The following is a 23,113-nucleotide window of genomic DNA, read 5'->3' on the forward strand; positions in this document are numbered from 1 at the left end:
ATATGGCATAAACATGGTAAGAATATACCCAGATCCTTGACAGAACGTGGCCACGACAATGCCCCCCCCCCCCGCATACACACTACTCGGACTCCCTCCAGTCACTATCTGGCAGAGTAGAGGTAGCAAGATTATACACTAGCTGATCCAGAAGCCTCCTAAAGAGTTACCAATAGGTTCGGTCCAGTGTACTAACTAGTGGCCAGCCTGCAAACACTATTTTAGAGCTGTACCCTCGAAATATAAGGAAGATTGGATCTCGCCATGATGTGTATCATAACCTCAAAAGTCATCAGTCATACTGCATGATGGAAGAGATGGGGAAGGGTTTACCAGAACTTAGCTCTGGAGACTAAACATAGGTTCCACCACTTCGAGCCTCCAATAAGCAAAGTGGTGGTATTGCACCGGTTGATGAGAGTACTTCCTGAGAGTACCACCTAGTACTTCCTGGTAACACAGAGGGGCGGCAATCCTCCATGTGGTGTGGGCACCACACCTCAACCTCTGCTTACGTTGGCTCACACCTGGGTTGTCATCCACCATGTACTTGTGCATGGAGGTTATTCCCAGGGTTTCTAACAGCCCCACCATCGTGAAGGTGCAAGCAGAGAACTTCGCCGAAATTGGATCCACTTGACTTGAGTGTCACCTGAACATCAGTTCCATCAGCGCTTTAGACTCCCAGGTAGCAAGTACAGCTTGTCTGGCATATCTGAGAGAATATGTCTGTGACAACCTCAAGGACTCAATGTGGAAACTATAAAGATCGGCTGTGTGTTCACACGATGAGCAACTTTTAGCTTGCCAACAGCAATTGCAGGGTTGGAAGAATTATCCTGCTTTGTGCAAACATTTTGAATTAGAAGTTAAATATTCTGGATTATTAAATCGACTTTTAAATTTGGAATTTCTTAACCATTTAGCACTAATGATCGACATTCTGCAGGAGCTCTCTTACCTTTTAAAAGCTTTACAGAATCACAATGGTAAAAGCATATAAATTAATAATTCGAACTATCAATGCTATTGATAATTTGAAAATTCTGAATGAAATCATGAAGCTAAAATTGAGAGCATGTTAAAGTGGAAAGAATTTGAAGGAATCTAATTCGAAAGTAAAAAATTACCTTGTGACAAGTTAATTAAATGCATTGTTTAATTCTTTAATCCTTAAAGGATAAGTTATTAATGCAACAGGGTGATTTTAAATTAAATAAAGAAAATGACGATACCGTTGATAAAAAAAATTTTAAACACATGCTACCCGAATAAGAAATTTAAGTTTTCTGATAAAATATGAAATAAAAGTTAATGATTTTGTCGAAGATAGTTTATCTTTAAAATCAAGTGAAATTACCTTTTCAATTAAGAAAGCCAGAAAATATCTTTAAAACCATTATGATTAGCAGTGCTGAAACTGAGTGAGCTTTCAGTGTAATGAATAATACAGGAACTCCCCGACTTACGTAATACTCGACTTAAGGATTTCGACTTTACGTAAGTTTTTGCCGGCTGGTGCAAACCCAAAAATATTCATGGAAACGTATTCTGCATTCCGTAGGAATAAATGGAGGTATCGTGAAAATATCGTAATATGAACCCAATACCACTGATTTTTTTTTTTTTAAATTTATTCCAATACTAAGCTATTTATCTCTCTAAAAGGTATTTTTTATAATGAAAATTGCACTACCCTTTCATCGTTATCATATGTTCTTGTTTTAAGTACCTGCTTTGAACGTATTTGTGATATTTTTCTAAAGCATGTTTCTGGAGGGTAGCATGTGTTCACAATCAAAAAAACAATAAAAACAGTTTGCACTTTACGGTTACTGGGCTTTTCTGTTAGTGCTTCTAATTATGAATGGGTAGTAAACTCGATCTTATCGCATTTACGATAATAGCGATAACTGGAATTCTGTGGGTTTTTACCTTACGATATTATGGTGAAACGAGTTCTCCTTCACTGAAATCTTCAATCATATGAAAAACAAATTTTCAGAAACATTCCTATTTACTTATTACAATGGTGAAGGGAAAGGGACCAACGGAAAGTGCAAGTGCTGGCAGTGCTAAGAAAAGAAACAAGATTCATTTAGAAACGAAGATGATTAATTAAAAATTATGAAGCAGAATAAAGTTTGTCATCTATTGCAAGGATCTCGCTGCTTCAACAGTGAATACTATTTTAAAGGATAGTGCGCATATAAAAAAACATGTCAAAGGATCAATGCACTTGAGAACAACAGTGATCACAAAACAGCGTTCAGGTGCTATATCGAAGATGAAAAAGCTGTTAATAATGTGGATAGAAAATCAGATTCAGAAGCAAGTGCCCCTGAGTCGAATGACCAATCAAACAAAAGCAACAAGTATTTATAAAGACAAGATAAGCATGGCAAACTCCAACCCAAGTTCATAGCAAGCAACAGGTGGTTTAATAGGTTCAAGCATTGCGCTAGTTTCAAAAACATTAAAGTATGTGGTGAAGTCACCAGTGCCGATTCTGCAGCTGCAGAGAAATTTTGTGATGTGCTGGAAAAAATTATTGTTGAAGGCGTCTATTCACCGCAGCAAATTTTTAAAGTTGACAAGACTGCTCTGTATTGGAAAAAATGCCGAATCAAACACATTGCCAAAGAGGAAAATACAATGCCAGGTTTCAGGGCATCAAAAGATAGGGCCACGCTCTTGCTTGGGGCTAATGCGGCGGGAGATTACAGATTAAAACCACTGCTTGAGTACCATTCTGGAAATCCTCGTGCATTTTGATGGAATAACTTTGATATTATATACTTGGATCTTAGAAAGGCTTTTGATACTGTTGCACATGGAAGACTGCTGCACAAATTGGAGCAGTGTGACATTGGAGGCAAATTGCTGCTGTGGATAAAGGGGTGGCTGAGGGGGAGAAGACAGAGAGTGATAATCAATGGACACTGCTCGTCGTGGACTAATGTTATTAGTGGAGTCCCTCAGGGCTCAGTGTTGGGTCCATTATTGTTTTCTGTATTTATAAATGATATTGATGATGGTATATCAAGCTTAATGTCGAAGTTTGCAGACGATACAAAGGTAGGCAGGGTTGTCAAGGACACTACTGACACTATGCTGCTGCAACAGGATCTGGAAAGGTTGAGCAGATGGGCTGAGAGGTGGCAAATGAAGTTTAACATTGACAATGTAAAGTACTACACATGGGAAACAGCAACCCCAGAGCAACGTATCAACTCTGTGGTACTACACTGACAGTGGTAGAGAATGAAAGGGACCTGGGGGTGGTTGTGCAGGCAGATATGAGGTTCTCTGAGCAGTGCAGATGGGCTGCAAGAGTAGCTCATGGTGTATTGTCAATGATATATAGGAATTTTTCTAGCAGGGATAAGGAGGTGATTATTCCCTTGTATAAGGCAATGGTCAGGCCACACCTAGAGTACTGTATACAGGTCTGGAAGCCTCATTTCAAGAAGGATGTAGAGCTGCTGGAACGAGTACAGAGAAGGGCAACAAGATTAGTGAATGGAACAAAGGGGTGCTCTTACGAAGAAAGGCTTAAGTTTTGCAAATTACCGTGTCTGGAGACTAGGCACCAGCGAGGTGATCTGATAGAGGTGTATAAAGCCTTGAATGGTTTGAGCATGCTCAATGCTGATGGGATTCTTCCTCTCGCTCAGAATAATCACCTGAGAGGGCATAAATTCAAATTGAGGAAAGACATGTAGGATAGACGTGCGGAAATTTGCCTTTAGCCAGCGGGTGGTTGGTTGGTGGAACAGACTTCCATCCCTTGTCATAGAAGTTGATAGCCTAAATAAGTTTAAGGCTCAGCTGGACAGGTATTTCAAACGAACAGAGGGGTGAAGTGGAAGTGGGTTTTTTTTTTTTTTTTTTTGGCTGATGCTGCATAAGCTTGCTTTCTTGCATCAAATGCCTCTACTAATGCTAATGCTAATTTAAGGGCTTCAATAAAGCATTTATTGTGCATTTCCAATCGAACCACAGAGCATGGATAACATCTCTCTTTGAGGATTGGTTTAAATGCTGCTTCATTCCCAAGGTTGAAAAATATTGTAAAGACAATGACGTTCCTTTAAAGATTTTTCTTCTATTAGATAATGTTCCTGGACATCACACGCATCTAGATGATTTCAATTCATATTTCTACTGCCAAACACTACTTCACTCATCCAACTTATGGATCAGGGTGTCATTTCGAATTTAAAAGCATACTATTTAAGCACAAAATCTGCAGGAGACAATGAGAAAAATTTTACGTTAAGAGACTTTTGGAAATCTTACAATATTTACCATGCCATGTTAATAAGGCCTGGGCAGAAATTAATAAAAGTTGTTTAAATGGCACATGGAAGAAAATATATGCCCACAGCACGTAAAAGGCTTCAAAGGGTTTGAAAAAGACGAATCATATAAGAGGTTACAGATAAGATTGTAAAGGTTGCAGAGCTACTTCAGATAGAGGTTGATGCCAAAGATGGGGAGGAGTTAATAGAGGAAGAAGAGAAGGAATTATCTAACAAATAACATACTGACTGCAGGCAGCAATAATGAAAGAAGAAAATGCTGACAAAGCTCAAGATGAACCAAATGAGGAGCCCAGAAGCTTCATCATAAGAGAGATGGCAATGGCATTTCATGAAATTGCATTGGCAATGGCGAGCTTTGAGAAGACGGATTCTGACAGCAAATGATTCTTAAACATTAACAGAGGGGTGAATGATATACTTGCTTGCTACAAAGAAATCTACAATGAAAAGAAAAAAGACACCGTCCAGTCATCCATTAATAATATGTTCTTTCGTAAGGTTGAACAGCGGACCCCTTCTAAATCTCCACAGTGGCATACTTATCAGCTGAAGATGTCGATTCTGGCAACGATGCTCGAGAGGTAAAACATACTGACTGTGTCTTCTTCTTTTTTTGAAATTGTATAATTTTGAAATTTCTTAAATTGTACACTTTTGTAATTTTTCCTGCGCATGAGATAAAAAATTGAATAAATACAAAAAAATAATTCTATTTACATGTTCGTCAAACATTTCGTTTTTGATCCAATCAATTCAGCGAGCACAGTTGTGCGTGCTGCACAAGCATGAGGGAAATTCCCCGACTCACGTAGCATTCTGCAGAACGCAACCCTTACATAAGTCGGGGAGTTCCTGTATTGTGACAATTAAACACATTGCAGATTATGATGAGACTACATCTAAATGGAAAACAAATGCTTTAATTTTTATCTGGATTGTTACGTCAAATCATTCCTCTGTAATCATCGCTCAGCTATTGAGCAAAGCAGTAGATCAACAATAAATATTAATAAAGAAGTAAAATTGGCAATTTTTAGAATAAATTTTTCTTTAATATTTATGAAATTATTTTTTTTCATGTAATCTGTGATTTTTTGTGTACTTTTTCTAGAAAGTTTGTTTTTTAAGTAATATTTGTTTTTATATTGTGGAATGTTTTGTGATAGTTTTTATGTTATTTGTGATATGGAAAATGTTTCATGTTATTTTTTATTCGCAATATTAAAATTTTATCATGAAAAAATATATCCATTATATTTCCCTAGTCGTTAAAAAAAAATAAGAAGAAAAAAAAGTTGCACGTGTTCCGAGCACGTACAGTAGATGATTTAGGCGAAACATGCTTTGCGTTTCTTTTAGGTACTTTGATTTGTATATAACAATTACGAAAAAAAGAGCTTTTTTATTGTAAATATTTTATTGATCATTCACAGATGTTCATAATTTCTGGAAGACAAGATACAATAGATTTACGATAACTAAAGTAAGAGATGTATATTTGTGAGTACAACGTATCTAAATATCTCTGTAAAATAGCACTGATTGATTTACCGATCTTGTAGTTGAAGCGACATATGCAGCTGTTACGGGAACCGAACAATGGAATGTAATGAAAATGCGAGACGAAAAAATAAATTGTTGACAAATATTTGTATTGTTGCAATCATACTTACTGCAGTAGTAACTTCAGGAAGCATGATTGCGACGTCATACTCTTCAAAAATTCTAAAAAGTTAGAACTCCAGACACTGTCGTATCCAGTTATCATCATAAGGCGAGGCATGACGACCAGGTTTTTATGTTTTTTTTTTTTAGATAGACCTAGGAACGTTTTACACATTCACTTATACGCATGGTTAAGGGGGTAACAAGATGCATCTGACCACCCCCCTAAATTCGCCCCTGACTCAAGATATCATACCAGTCACGAAAAATGCGTCACGCGCTCTAATCACTCTACTAGTAGTGCGAGCGTGAGAAGTGCCTCTAGTGGAAGCTGGGGATGACGTCATTTCTGTGACCAATCAAATTTACTCGGTAGAAATTCGGAAAAAACTGCGAGCCCATGGTTAAAATATTCACAGCTCACCAATGGGTAAGGGCATGGATTTTAAATTCAGAAGAGGGGACTTTGACAGTTTAAGGCGCTATATGGTATCTGTGAATTGGGTGGGTTGCCGAGGGATGGCAAATATATTTGAATTATGGAATACTTTTAAAGCAAAAATCACAAAAGCCATGAACGCATACATACTTTTAAGAAAATATTGGAGGAGGAGGCCAAAATGGATGACTATGAAGTTGGCTGGTCAAATAGAGCAGAAAAGATAGCACGGGACAGTTACAGAGCGATGAAAAGTACCGGATCCTAACAAACAACAGGTATAAATTGATCTTTAATCGGTCATTTCCGTGACCGATCAAATTTACTCGGTAGAAAGTCAGAAAAACTGCGAGCCCATTGTTAAAACATTCACAGCTCGCTACTGATTATAATTCTAGATTACTACATTAATAGTAGAAGAACCTAGCAACTATAAGGAATGTAGATAAAAATATAGAGAGCCTACTCATATAGGTTAAGTATAGTCTAAAGAACTACCTGTTGAAACCATAGTAAAATTGCAAGAAAGTACCTGTAAAGAAAATATGAAATTAGCAATGTGAAATTACTTACTGTTGCAATTACGATGATTTTGGAGTTTTCTTCAGGAGTCAGCCAGCAAAACCAAGGGAAATGCAACAGTTAAGCAAAGGCCTCTGTTTTGAACACAAGGTATACTCAGTGTACTGTATATTATTGAGATAAAGAAGTGATTAAAAGTGGGAGAAGAGTATGATAGCTGACGTATATCTCGTAGCTGACCATACAGAGGTGGAAGAAATAATAATAACAATTGGCGTAAGAGTGAAAAATCGAAGGAAATAATATTTGAAGATAGAAAGAAAGGAATGAGAAGAAAAGATGAAATGGAATTAAAATAAACGAGTGGGTTGAAGTGATACTTACTAATGTGCCATGGGGCATGAGTCAATACGCAGCATAGGCGATTCCAAAAGTGAGAGAGAAATGTGTTGGAAAGTGGAAGTAATAGAATGTGGAATTATGATTGGGTGAGAATGGATGTAGGTGTAAATGCATGTAGCATGCATCCTAGGAAAGCATAGAGAATTAACTATAAAGAAGCATGAATTAGATGCTGAACTTACCGTAAGGCAAAAATACAGTAGAAAATAGCATCCTGATTGCTTTCGAAAGCCTAATTGACCGAAGAAGGAAAGTAAATAGGGTTAAGGATAGTAAATAGTGACAAAGGTGGTGCTCGGGCAGTCCGGGTTTGTTTTTCCTGTTCTTCTAGTAGGACCCTGAACAAAGTTCTGAGAGCAGGTTACAAATGTTTAAGTCAATTGTGTTAAAAATGGTAGAAAAAACATTTAGGGTTAAAACCTTTAGTGTGTGAAGAGTTAAAATAAAAATGAATTAAAATTTTAAAAAATATGAAATTTAAAATAAAATTTAAAATAAGGATACCCCAGTTAATTAGCCAATCAGTGGGCACAAGTTTATCAGACTGTGAGACACCAAAGAGGCTGAGGGGTATATGCTGTACATATTTACACAGCCTGATAGGTAAGGATGACTACTTTATATTATACATTTTATATTTATAGGGTGGCTGATTAATTTTTTTGTAAAATAAAATGTGGAAAGCTTTATTGAAATGAAAGTGGAGGTAGGCTACTGGAAACTTGTTATCCAGCAGTTTGTTGTAGAGGTATCTTATGTTAAGGGTGACTAAGTTGTGGCTGTTACATATAGTTGCTATTCTTATAAACTGAGAGAGAGAGGATGATATTGGAATGAACTTTCTTTGCAACGTTGGAATGCCAAAGTGTGAAGTTGAATGCATTATGTTTATTGTAGATGTTTATGGTAGTCTGGGAGTTATGGAGGTTAATATCCAAGTCTAGATAATATGCAGAAATGTTATTGTTACTAGTTTTTTCCAGAGTGAGCTCTAGAGGATAGATGTAGGTAAAGTCTTGCAGGAAATTACTGCAGATGATAACCAGCAGGTAATCAATGTATCTGAACGTGCATAAATCTGCAGGTAAGGAGGCTTCTGAAAAGTACAGGTAAAGGTTAGCTCTACAAACAAATACATAGTACAGCTACGGGCACCCCTGTCAGCTCTGTCACCACCAACATCCCAATGGAGGAGTTAAAGGAATGAATATTCCAGAACCCACCGGTACCAATCACATGTGGTGCAGGTATGTAGATTTATGTTTTTTTCACCATCATCCCCCATGGTTCAGATACATCACTATTAGAATACCTCAAATCCCTATCCCCTTCATCCAGTTCACTTTAGAATTGGGAGCGAACAAGACCCTTTCTTTCCTGGATGTCTTAGTGAGACAGGTGGGCCCTCGCCTGGAAACCTAGGAATACAAGAAACTGATGTGCTGCTGGAAATTCAGGAACTACAGGTCAGCACTGCATGCACTGTACTCTCTTGAGCTTGGAGTCATTCCGGTGCACTGAGGTTTCTAGGGTAAAAGCTGAACTCACAAACTGTGGCTACCCAGCCCATGTGTTGGACAAGTGCTCACTACAAGCACAAGAACTTGGAACTCTCCTGAGGCTCTCGCCCCCTCATGAAAGCGAAACAGTATCTACTGCTTATATTCCATATTACCCGGGCGCCTCAGACCAGATTTCTAGGATCTTACGCAAGTACCACGTGAAGTGCTTACAACTTCCTGGTAGAAGTTTGTGATCTCTGGTCTCGAGAGTAAAAACACCCATTGGCTCCTCTCTTACGCAGCGGTATTGTATACCAGATCACTTGCCATGATTGTGGCAGCTGCTATGTGGGGGAAGCCCCAGACGGCTCCAGGACCATCTCGCAGAACACGATGGGTCCATCCGTCTGGGTGACTCTGCACATTCTGCAATCGCAGAGCATTTCTGGTCAACTCAACATGACCTCAATCTCAGCCGTGACAGCAAGGTGATCAATCTCGGCACTACTATCACCGCCTATGGTTAGAGTCCCTAAACATATCTAGCTGCCACAAAGTTTTAAATCGCAGTAGAGGTACAAGACTACATCCAATTTTGGAGTCTGTAGTGTTAAAGCACCACGAACACTGGCAATTATCCCATATATGCAGCGGGTACCAGCAATGATCACCTGATCTGACATAGTGATTGAACACTCTCACATTCATGTGCCTGCTCTCCCAGCAACCTGAGTATGCACTGCTTATTTACTTTATTTCATTCCCAACGTTTTATGTTATGTTTACTTGCTGAGGAAGGGGTACCCCAAAAGCTTCTTTACCTTATTAAAATTAATTTAGTTACCATATTCACTAGTTCTACTGTATTCTTCTTTTGCAAACTATGGAAACCAGTGCCACAGGCCCATTCTTTTATATTTAAAAATGTTCCCTATGCTTAGTAGTTGCATGGATGGAGCTTGCACCTTCCTTCCTTACCTTAATTCATGGTTTCCATCTGCATGGGTCAACAGTCTAAAAAATTTGTGCAAAGCTGATCTGAAAGAAACAGTCATCTACATGACCACTCTCATTAGTATTCATATTAAAATTTATCATTTTTCAGAGTGTGGCATTCTTGCTTACTGTGTTTGTTTGTTTGTTATTTGGTTTTTAGGAGCATTAGCAACTAAGGCCATATTGCTCGGGGATATGCGGTGGTCATTCCCTGACCTTTCCGCATCCTCCGTATTTTTGCTTACTGTGTAACCATGCAGTTACTTTTTTTTTCTATCAAGTTGTGATTTTAGAGTGAAGCATTCTTGTTTGCTATATAACCACACAGTTATTTTATTAAGTTTTTATTTGCCATTAGGGTGTATTAATGATTGAGATTATGAACTGAACAGAAACACTGGGTGGGGGGGAAGACAGGCAGGTTTGCCAGTGTGCCAGGACATTGAGACATGGGGTGGGAAGCACTGCCATAACATATAAAAAAGAGGAAATTAAATGACAATGCTGGGTTGAGTGTTTGTCACAAAGCCCAGCCCCTAAAGTTAATTTTGAAGAAGGATTCAACAAAATTAACACTAACAGTATTGAATATAGCGATTATGATTTTACTAAATTTCATTAATAAACACTTAAAAAAAAACACTTCAAATTTTTCCAAATCATACTAGTGATGCCTGCATAAACCATTTGAACAATCACAACCGAAATCAAAATCATTCTCACAAATGAAAAAAATTGAGGCGAAGAATCCATGTCATTCAATGTTTAAAATTTTTTAAATCTTAATAGTGTTTATTAATTGTATGGTGCAAGGAAGTACCTGGGCTTTTACTGCACTGGCCAAAAATTAATTTAAGAAACTACTTAATTCCCTCCTTACACAATTATCTGACCTTCGAATTTCCTGAAGCTGTTAGCCTCCACCACCCATGGGGGTAACTTAGTCCACTAATTAACAACTTGCTGGCTAAAAGAGAACTACCTGAAATCCAGTCTAACACCCCCCCCACTCACAATTTGAATTTATGGCTCTTGGTTCAGGAATCATATTAGTGAAACTTCAACCATCATTCATTTTACTCATTCAAATTTGAAAATTTGAATGAGTAAAATGAATGATGGTTGAATCATTCAAATCTTCTCGAAGGTGCCTAGTTTCCAAGCTCTACAGCCTACATATTCGAAGTCTTCCTTCATACAGACATCCTTTTACAAATTTAACCAGGTGTGTTGCCCATCTTTGGACCCTTTCAAAAAACTGATGTCTTATTTTAAGGTCTGTGGAACTCCAGCAGTGTTATATATTTTCTAAGCTACATATATACATACTTTAAAAAATATGTATACAACATATAAAGCTTTGTCATGTTGTTTTTATAATTTTTTTTCATTAATAGGAAATTAAAAATTAAATACAGAAGTAACGTTTGTTTGGTTTTTTTGCAAAATTTAAATAGTACCTCCAGTGAATGTACAGTTTCAGGAAAGCATCTTTTCATATTAAGCAGGAAGCTACCTGTATATATTTAAACTACACAAAAAATAAAATAATTTAAAGTCCCAAAACTTTTTTTTTTTTTTTAACCATATGAATTAAAAATTATCTGGAAGCATTAAAAAAAAAAAAAAAAATCACTTTGATATGTGGAATCAAAAACAAGTGTATTTTAACTGCAGCATATTAATTGCCTTATCCATATATATATATATATATATATTATTATTAAGCAAAATGACCTCACCTTGACTCCTCTAATACGAAATTCCCGTAATGCTCTGTTCATTTTTGCAGATGCTGACTTCATATCATTAGCATGTGCTACAACTTTCACTAACAATGAATCATAGTAAGGAGAGACTATTGCACCAGCAAAAGCTGAGGCACTGTCTAATCTAATTCCAAATCCTTCACCACTTCGAAATACCTAAATAATACATTTCTCAATTTTAGAAAATTCCTCAATTGCAAAAACATGTCAATCACAATTTTCAGTCATAGAAAACCAAAGATTATGTCTTAAATACAATTTAACTTAAAAAATATATACATGGGTATTTAACAATTCCATTTATTGGCTTAATGCACTATTAATCAGTATGACCGGAGCTGTGGTTTAGGGTCCAGAAGAAAACTGATCCCGCCCCTCAATGAATAAACTGAACCCGGACAAAAAGCATGCATTACTTTGATGAAAAAAAAGCTGTTTCACTACATAAAAAATGTTGAGAATCCTCAAGCTGAAAAAAATGGGCTTATTGAAAAAACAAACAAATCATTTTGTCAAGACATCTGCAATCATATAATGCAATATTATTGCACTATAAAGAAACTGAACTTTATTTTAAGAGAAAATGCCAAAATAAGACTTTTGTTCTGAACATCTTGATTTGTAATCAGGTGCAATTAAGATTTTCAGAACATTCTGACTGCACTATTCATAATTATCACCTTCTATAGTACACCTATAGATAAAATTTTATAATCCATCCTAAGACAGTCATTAAATCTAATACATATCATTCATGCTATAATTTTAAATCACCAGCAATATAATATTTCAGGTTTGTAATGATAACACTAAGTAACAAATTTTGAAAAAGGTTCCGTTAATCAGCATTTCTTGCTTATAAATTTAGGTATGTTTATTCCATAAATAATCTTACTTTTTGCAAAGAATCTAGCAAACAAATAATATTATTTGTTTGCTAGATTCTATATCAGATTACTTAACAGTGTAAGTTTGTACATAATGTACTATATTAATATTTGCTACAAGTAAACAAGGTAAAAAAATAAAATTCTCCTTGTCAAAACAATTTCCTAAAAAATGTATATCTGAATGTTAGTGATCTTCCCACATTCCTTGTAAGCATGTCAGCTAGTTCTTTATAATTTTTCCCTCGTAAACCTCGCCAGCTGCATAAAGGATTGTTCTTCCTCTAATATGCAGAGACCCTTCACCTCCATGTTATCTTTTCTGAATGAACTGCGAAAAATCATTTTTTGAAATAAAGTCATATATATATAATTTATTTTTGAAATTAAAATTCCTTTTAGACCTGTTAATAAGCAAAATGCAAATCAAAAAACCCAAGCACTTCAACAAACAAATGCAACTGGATGCCACTAACAGGAGTGGCACTGCACAATATGTGGAGTATGTGTATCAACAGTTTGATTCCAGACTATACTTAAAAAAGTCAGAGAGTGCTACCAATCAGGTGAAAGCACATTTCAATAAAGCCAGCACACTGTCAATAATTGTATGTGAAGGATGTCACTCAACATATTCATATAATTAGGTTTACCTTAATTATTGAAGGTTTCATAATTTTACAATAATTAACATATTTCTGGAATTTTCAGTGGAGAAATCTAAGGAAAAAAAATCATTTTTTAAAAGCAGCTATAAGGAGTTCCAGTTGTGTGAACAGAGTAGATGCAGAGCACAAATTGCTGATATATTGTCTGGGATCTCATCAACCCCACATGACAAGTTCAGGCTAATGTTACCAAGAAATCCACTCATAACAATACAAAATGATTGCCAGGCATTTCACAGAGCTTAAGTCATTTTGTTATCCAGTTCTTTGGACTTGTGGACCAATAAATATGCCATCCAACATTTTTACCTTAGATAAATTTTGAACCAAGTTAAATATATCTGGAGGTGTCACCTTTATAAGTATCTAATGCTCTGACAAATTGTATGACTACTCCCAGCTTGATATGGAGTGGTGGAAGCAAGACTGTTTACTATAATGTGTGTACCAGGCTGCAGTTCTGTTATGGATGATTATTCTCTTTTCTGTAGCACTGATCTACCATCCTGATGTCCCATAAACAGAGAATTTAGTGAAATAACTTTATATAGTGTCTGCAATTCTGCCCAGACACAATAGGAGGGAGTATATGATGAGAGCCTTGTCAATCAATTCGGGCCTGGAGAGATTGTGCAAGGCTCATGGGGTAAACATTTTCTCAGCATGGTCTGTGCTTGTTAACAGGAGAGACTGCGTCTACAGGGATGGTATACAGTTAAATAGAAAAGATGCAAGAATATTTGCTGATGCTATAAAGGCAGTGTTAGGTGGGTCAGAAAATTGTTAGCTTGGGGGGATATTAACAAACTAATAGATTAACAGTAGCCACAGACAGAGATGACAGTGATTCTTGCACTGGTTCTATTGAAATGAGCAGCAGCCTGAAAAGTAAGGTGCTGGGGATTTCTAGGACTGCTGGGAGTTATAATGGAACAAGTAAATACATGGGCTACATTAGAATAACTTAGAGTAAGAACAGGTGCATGTATACTTGCATGTACACCAATGCTAGGAGTATAGTAAATAAATTTGATGAATTTGAAGTGCTGATCAGGGAATCAAAGGCAGATATTATTGGGATATCAGAGACATGGTGTCCCACAGACATAAGCAGTGCAGAATTGGAATTTGGGGAGTAAAATGTGTACAGAAAGGATAGACAGAATAGAAAGAGGGGGAGTTATGTGTTAGTTAAGAAACACAAAATCTAAGGAAGTGCATCCAACTGATATTGGTAGAGAGTGTACTGTTGAGTCAGTTTGGTGTGAAATAAGCACTGGGAAAGCAAAATTGAAGGTAGGAGTGTGTTACAGGCCTAATGACTCTGATGAGTAAAAAGAACAACTGTACAGAGAAATAGAGTGGCCCTTATATCAGATTGTCTTATAATGAGAGATTTTAACTTCCCAGATATTGACTGGAACTTGTAGATTGGTGACTCTCACACTAGCAAGGCTTTTGGATTTTTTGGATGACTATTTTTTACAGCAGCATGTTTGAGAGGAAGTAATACTCTTGATTTGATTATCAAGATTATCTGATTATCAGCTTCATGCATTAATAATCTGATAGAGGAACCGCTAAGTAGCAATGACCACAGTGTGCTGATGCAATCAGATTAGTGATTATATATAAATGAATGTATATAAAATGACTATTAGTAGAAACAAATTATGAAAGGAAGCAAGCTTATACAGCACAAATAAAAAAAAAAAAAAGTTAATAAAGCAAAAGCACAGAATGACCAGCTTCCTCCAATACAAATTCATTAAAAGTCTAGTTTATTGCAGTAACAGCTGTCTGCATAAATGTCACTATGTCACTGTCAAGAGAAGATTTTACCCACCATTTCTTTAAAGAAACTAAAAAAAAATTAATGATAGACTGACAGAAATGAGATCCAATAGGTGTAATTTTATTGTAACTGCCATACAAGGTATGAATAAGTTCACATGTTTAACTATATACTCAATATATAGTGGCACCAATAAACCATCGTAAAGTTTCTTTATTAATTATGTCCTTTTCTGAAGGAATGACGTTTTTATACTCACATTTCCATGAACCAGCAGAAATCAACTGATTCACTAAAATTGTTACATTCTCGTCATACACTTTTATTTTTGTGTTTTCTATAGTAAGCAATTTCCATTTCTTATAAGTAGTTCGATAAATGAATAATTCATTCCACAGGAACTAATTTTCTGTCACTCCTGGATATTTGCTACCTTATACAAATACATGTGTTGCAATCCGAGTAGGACCAGCCCTGCTCATAGCCAGTTATTAACTGACCATGGGAAACAATTCGAATGTTGGGCCTGGAAGCCAGTATTATAAATTGTTATGTCATACCAGATCAAAAGCTTTAGAAATAGAGCATCAGCTAGTTTCTCCAAACTTTTCTATGGAATTCATCTCCAAAAGAATGATATATCATCAGTGGATTAGAACTTATAGAATCTATAATGTAACTGTTAATTAAATGAAACGTTTCAAAATAGTTGACATATTTCTCTAAACCTTTGCAAAGAGATGAGAAAAATGCAATGGTGAAGTGCAATATGGATAAATTTCCAAGAAAAAGAAAAGCAAATAGAGTAATGAAAATGTCACTACCAAAGCTATGGAGTTAAATCTAAAATACCTGCAAATAGCATTAGCAGAGGCATATGATGCAAGAAAGCAAGCTTATGCAGCATCATACAAATAAAAAAAACACTCCCATTTTACCCCTCCGTTCGTTCGAAATACCGGTCCAGCTCAGCCTTAAATTTATTTAGGCTATCAACTTCAACAACAAGGGATGGAAGTCTGTTCCACCAACCAACACTTGCAGGTAAAGGCAAATTTCCACACATCTATCCAACATCTGTCTTTCCTCAATCTGAATTTATGCCCTCTCAGGTGATTATTCTGAGCAAGAGAAAGAATCCCATCAGCACTGAGCATGCTCAAACCATTCAAGGATTTATACACCTCTATCAGATCATCTCGCAGATGCCTAGTCTCCAGACACTGTAATTTGCAAAATTTAAGCCTTTCTTTGTAAGAGCAACCCTTCGTTTTGTTCATTAACCATGTTGCCCTTCTCTGTACTCGTTCCAGCAGCTCTACATCCTTCTTGAAATGAGGCTCCAGACCTGTATACAGTACTCAAGGTATGTTCTGACCATTGCCATATACAAGGCAATAATCACCTCCTTAACCCTGCTAGAAAAATTCCTGTATATCATTGACAAGACACCATGAGCTACTCTTGCAGACAGTCTGCACTGCTGAGAAAATTTCATATCTGTCTGCACAATTACCCCCAGGTCCTTTTCATTCTCTACCACTGTCAGTGTAGTACCACTCAGTTGATATGTTACTCTGGGGTTACAGTTTCCCATATGCAGTACTTTACATTTGTCAATGTTAAACTTCATTTGCCACCTCTCAAGGCCATCTACTCAACATTTCCAGATCCTGTTGCAGCAGCAGCAGCATACTGTCAGTAGTGTCCTTAACAACCCTGCCAACCTTTGTTTTGTCTACAAACTTAGACATTAAGCTTGATAAACCATCATCAAGATCATTTATAAATACAGAAAACAACAACGGACCCAACACTGAACCCTGAGGAATTCCACTAATAACATTAGTCCATGTTGAGCAGTGTCCATTGATTACCATTCTCTGTCTTCTGCCACTCAACCATCCCTTTATCCATAGCAGCAATTTGCCTCCAATGCCACACTGCTCCAATTTGTGCAGCAGTCTTCCATGTGCAACAGTATCAAAAGCCTTTCTAAGATCCAAATATATAATATCAAAGTTATTCCCTGCATCCAGTTCTTTTGTGACTGCATCATAGTATCCAATCAAATTGGTCAGGCAAGACTTTCCCTTAAAAAAACCATGCTGTGTCCAAGCTATAACTGTAATATTGTCTAGATGATCCTGCAGTGCTTCTTTAACCAATGCCTCCATTAATTTTCCTGGAACAGAAGTTAAACTCACAGGTCTATAATTACTTGTGTCAGCCTTCGATTCTCTTTTGTGGATTGGGGTCATATTTGCACATCTCCAGTCTATGGGTACCTCCCCTGAGTCCAAAGAAGCTCTCATAATTATGGCTAAGGGTTTGCTTACTTCTTTTGCTGCCTCCTTTAATATAACTGGATAGATCCCATCCACTCCAGGTGCCTTTTTTATGTTTATCCTCAACAATTTCTCTTCACTTTCAGTTATTACAAAATCATCTAGCTCACTGCCAGAGTTCAATACACCTCTGGCATTCCCCTTCCTAAATAACTCTTCATGTGTGAATGTAGATGCAAAATACTCATTTAGTTTGTTAGCCACCTGAGCAGGATCATCAACAGTTGAACCATCAATATCCAGTGGACCAATCTGATTCATTCCTTTTCTTCTAGAGTTTACTTAGATAAAGAACTCTTTTCTGTTTTTCTTTGCATCCTTTGCCAAGGATTTATCATAATCTGCCTTTGCTTGCCTAATCTCCTTTGTGACTTAGTTACAGACCAGTTTATATCTATCATAGGCTTCCAATGTCACCCATTAATTTATATGTATCCCATGCATTTTTCTTCTCTGCCATATGTCTCATTATTTCATCTGACATCCATTTAGGCCTAAACCTTGAACAATATTTCTTAGTTGGTATGTAAAGCCTAGTAGCTTCCAAGATAAATTCTTTGAATGCTTCCCATTTTGAATTTGCTGTTGGTAACATCATCAGTTGGTCCTACTGTATAGAATTTAAATACTGTCTCAGACCATCTACGAAAGCAAAAACCCTTCCCTTTACCCCTGATAGTAGTTACCTCTGAGTAAATCCCACTTCAGCACATTGTGATCACTGCCACTTAGTGCTTCCTTTATTTGCAGATTCTTAATGCATGAAGAATCACTACTGATAATCAAATCAAGAGTATTACTCCCTCTAATTGTCTTCCGAACATGCTGAAGTAGAAAACATTAAACCAATAAATCCACAAAAGGCTTTCTAGTGTGTGAGTGACCAACCCACAAATTCCAGTCAATATCTGGGAAATTAAAATCCCCTATTATAAGACTTTCTGATTTACTGGCCCACTCTATTTCCCTGTACAGTTTTTTATTATACTCATCAGAGTCATTAGGCCTATAGCACACTCCTACTCTCAATTTTGATCTCCCAATGCTTATGTCACACCAAACTGACTCGACACTGCACTGTCCAGCGATGTCAACTGGCTTCACTTCCTTGGATTTTATGTGTTTCTTTACTAATATAGCCTAACCCCTCCTCCCTTCCTATCCTTTCTGTACATATTGTACTACCCAAATTCCAGTTCTGCTTCATTATATTTTTGTGACACAATGTCTCTGATATCCCAACAATATCAGCCTTTGATGTTTTGAGCAATACCTCAAATTCATCAAAATTTACCAAACTCCTAGCATTGGTGTACACGCAAGTATACATCCACCTGTTCATATTCTTAGCTACCCTAACACAACCCATGTGTTTACTTGTACCGCAATGACTCCCAGCAGTCTCTGAAATACCCTGCATCTTGTTTTCCAGGCTGCTGCTCATTCCAATTGAAGCAGTGCAAGATCACTTTCACCTCTGCCAGTGGCTACTGTTAATCTATTAGTTCTTGTATCTCCCGAAGCTAGCAGTTTTCCGGCCCACCTAACAGTGCCTTGATAGCATCAGCAAATATTCTTGCACTCTTTCTATATATGTGTATCCCATCCCTGTAGAAGCAGTCTCTCCTGTTAGCAAGTACAGACCAGGCTGAATAAAATTCTACCCCTTGAGCCTTGCACAATCTTTCCAGGGCCGAATTGATCGACAAGGCTCTCATCATATACTCCTTCCTATCATGTCTGGGCAGAATTTCAGACACTTTCAAATTCAACCCTAATTCACTGCTTTTTTTCAACAGTGACCTGTTCTTGTTAAGTAATTCTGCCGGTCTCCTACTCTTAATATCATTAGTACCAATGTGTATAACAATATCACATTTTGTGCCCTTAAAAGATGATATCCGCTCTACAACATCATCAACCTTTGCCACTGGCTTACATACCCTGGTCCTGTTCCACCTATCCTTTTTACATACCATGTTCCCTGTTTCCCTGACAATAGAATCACCAACAACTACTAGTTCCTGTGGAACCAGCACATTCTGCCTTGGGAATTGCCACTGTGTTGCGTGATGATCAAGTGTAAGCACTAGCGTTGATGTAGGCAGCTGACAGCTTGATGGGCTCCTCAATTTAGATCCTTCATTTGCATACACCCTGTCCTTCAAGTTCTCATATAGGCCCATAACAACGCTGAGTTGTCGCCTGATTTCCTTACACTCTTTACATCGATCACACACAAAGACATCCCCCATGTGAATATCATGTCGTGTACCCGACTGCTCCACAAACATCAAGCAAGCAAGCAGTGCATTTTAAAAGGCTGTGGTTCAGAGGGCAAACATCCCTCTTATATTAATTTTTTTATTGAACCACAGAGGGCATTTGCCCTCTGTAAACGCCCTCTGTGGTTCAGAGGGCAAACCTCCCCCTCAGTTCTCCCCTGAGCCACAGCACTCCCATTAGCTTGAACCTTTTGCTTTGCTGCTCTGGTCTGAGTCATGATTTAATTTCATTAAAATTTCAATTTCAGTACAAAATTATAACCCTAAACTTGTATCCCCACACAGTTATAACACTATATATCTATATATATTTTTCAGTAACAAGTATTATCTACGAATTCCGTTTATATAACTTCCGTATCAAGTTATGTATTAATTAATTATGTTACGTTTGTAAAATCTAAGTCATTATATGTATTTTGTTAAAAAAGTACAATTTAATTAACAATGAAATTTAACAATATTAATAGATTTTACTGATTAATTGACAATATTATATACCATACTATACTAACGCTATCTAGTTCGGGATATAACTTTGTATCTTATAACAATGGCGGCAAGTTATGAACGGTAACTCTACGGACACTTAAGTATTAATTAAATTCCAAAATCTCACTGTCTCAATTCAGAATAAACCAAGGATCTTGACTAGGTCTATAAGCTAGTTATAGAAAATAATTTAATATAACAATTGGTCAATAAAGCAGCTAAATATGGCTAAAAAACGTCTCGTTCAGTGGAGCTGCAAAACTTGTAACACATGTATTGGATACCCTTACCGATACTAAGTAATAACCTACAAAATCTCTATCTAAATTAAACTTTAAACTAAATATCATAACTAGGAATATAAAGCTACTCTAGAAAATAAGTTAATATGCCAATTTAAGCTAATAAAACAGAAAAAACTTCTCTATTTTCAGGAGCAGTAAAAACTTCATCTGCACAGGCTACTCTCATTCCCAAAACTCTTCTTCTTGCTGGAATGATGTAACTATTAAATAGGCCTACTACTAAAAAATAAAATTTATTAAGAAATAATGAAAATAAAACAATCAATAAAGAAAAATTGTAACAAAGACATATATACTTGGGTATTCTTAAGTGACATAATAGACACTACAACTAAAAATTCACAATAAAAAAGGATACTAAATGGTAGGTTGAACAAAAAAAAAAAAAAAAAACAAACACCATGAAAACATGGCAATCGAAAAGACTTGGTTCCAACCATACAATAAAATTCTGCTAAACATTCTCTAAAATCAGAGTCTAACTACTAGAAAAAAAATAATAAATAAATAAAATAAAAAATACCAATGCTTGTAAAAGAATTTTTTTACTCTACCATAACAATAACTAGTGTGAGACTGTGCCTTTTACTCTAGTAAAATTACAAAATTAGTAGAGCTCTGCCAGTCCTATTGCATAATACATAACTATTATACCATGTAGTCACTTTATACACATGCCCTTTTAATAAAATGAAACATTCCAGTAACAGCATCAAGTGTTGTTCATGCCAAGTGATATAAAACGGATGGGTAGAATACTGTATGTGTACAATTCTGTGCAAGAACAGGAAAGAACAAATGATTTAAGTTACTTTGAATGTGGCATGGTAGGTGGCAGCACATACACCAGTATGAGTATCTTAGAAACTGCAACTCTGCTGTGGTTTTCATGTATAACTGTGTCTCAAATGCATTGTGATTGCCTAATAACCAAGTAACATCCAGTTGATGATCCTCTGGTTGGAAACAGCTCCTCATTGATGCAGTGTGTTCTGAGAGCTAAAGGGGAGGACCTACTCACTTCAGGTAGGTGTATCTAATAAAATGGTCACTAAGTGTCGCTCTAACACGGTTTCACTCTAAAACAGTTATAGAATTGCAGAAAACCTCGCACAATATGTTATGAGCTATTGTGTAGAGAAAACCCAGTTATTATATTGGAGGTAATTTTTCAACATGCCTTTTCTTTATTTTGTGAATCCCCGCTGTTGACTCGCTAGTCGTTATGCAAAAAAAAAATAATTGGGAAATCCCCATGTTACATTCTATGCTATTGAACTTGAGCTTGTTTGAGACCATAAAATATTGCGACTTCAAAGAATGCAGGTCATGACTTTTAAGTTTTTGAAAGGTTATTTTGGTTTTTATTTTATCATTTATAAATTTTTCCGGGTATGTATTACTAAACTTTGTTCTTAGGAACCATACAAGAATAATTTCTTTGTTTTGAATTAAATTCCAGTCCTAAATTATGCCAAGTAACTTAGGCATAATTTGGGTACTGCCGATTAATTTAAAGAATGGTTTCTAAATTAAATGATCATACATTATTGGACATATATGTATCAGTTTGTAAGACGTGTGATTATTGGACATATATGTATCAGTTTGTAAGACGTGTGTTCAGTTATTACTATTTTTAATAAAAGTAAAGTTTCTGATAGTTATAAAAAAAAAAAAAAAGATGTATTATTGATAGTTTTTGGAACATAACACCCCCTTTTGTATGGATTTTTAGTCTCATATAACACTGTTTCGCACTACACAAGATTTTATAGAAACCTAACTACCATGTTATACGAGGGTTACCTATATACGACTTATTAATAGAGTAATAAGTTTTTTTCAGGAATGTGAGTAGCTCCATGCGGGTGAAGTTTTTTTATGGCTCCAGCTAATAGAGGAGTTTTTCTTAAATTTTGGCCCTTTATTGACTTAAATTGGCATATTCATTTATTTTCTAGAAGTAGATTCATACTCCTAGTTACGATACTTAGTTTATTTTGACTTAGATAGAGATTTTGTAGTTTATTACTTAGTATCAGTAAGGGTATCCACGTGTTGGACAAGATTTTACAGCTCCAGCAAATGCTAAGTTTTTAATTATATTTAGTCATTTTATTGAATTAATTGTTATATTAAATTATTTTCTATAAGCAGCTTATAGCCCTAGTCAAGCCCCTTGGTTTATTTTGAATTTGGATAGCGATTTTGAAGGTAATACTTAGTGTCCGTAGATTATGTTCGTAACTTGCCACCAATGTTATACGATACAACATATATTCTGAATTAGATAGCATTAGGTTTAAAGTTAGCAAAACGAGACGGCGAAACACGTAGCACTGTATTGGAAAACTGTTAGCTTAGTATAGTACAGTATTATCAATTAATCAGTAAAATTTATTAATCTTATTAAATTTCATTGTTGATTAAATGGAACCATGACTGAGACTAGAGCAGCAAAGCAAGCTCACAGATTAGCCAGAGTGCTGTAGCTTAGGGGAGAACCGAAGAGAGCAATTCTCCAACACATCACAGTCTAAAAAAATGCACAAAATATGAAATGTTTGCAGATCTGTCTAGAACAGGATATGATTTTCTAGCCAAGGAGGATGTCTTTGTGTGTGCTAGGTGCAGAGACTGTGAAGAAATTAGGCACCAACTCAGCATTCTGATGGGCATCTATAAGAGTTTGAGATGTAAGGTAGAT

At 36.3% G+C, this 23,113-nt stretch overlaps 1 protein-coding gene across 5 annotated transcripts in view; it reads right to left on the reverse strand.

The window, feature by feature from the left end:
* PCB (Pyruvate carboxylase) overlaps window positions 1-23,113 on the reverse strand; it is a 593,745-nt gene that overhangs the window by 302,942 nt on the left and 267,690 nt on the right. For all 5 annotated transcript variants that reach the window (XM_090389678.1, XM_090389679.1, XM_090389675.1 and 2 more), the window contains one exon: window positions 11,597-11,779. In XM_090389678.1, coding sequence (XP_090245804.1) covers window positions 11,597-11,779 — 183 coding nt within the window. The remainder of the gene's footprint in view (window positions 1-11,596; window positions 11,780-23,113) is intronic.

The sequence above is a fragment of the Mastigoproctus giganteus genome, chromosome 2, assembly GCF_048544385.1.
Source record: "Mastigoproctus giganteus isolate SK-2022 chromosome 2, ASM4854438v1, whole genome shotgun sequence".
NCBI lineage: Eukaryota > Metazoa > Arthropoda > Arachnida > Uropygi > Thelyphonidae > Mastigoproctus > Mastigoproctus giganteus.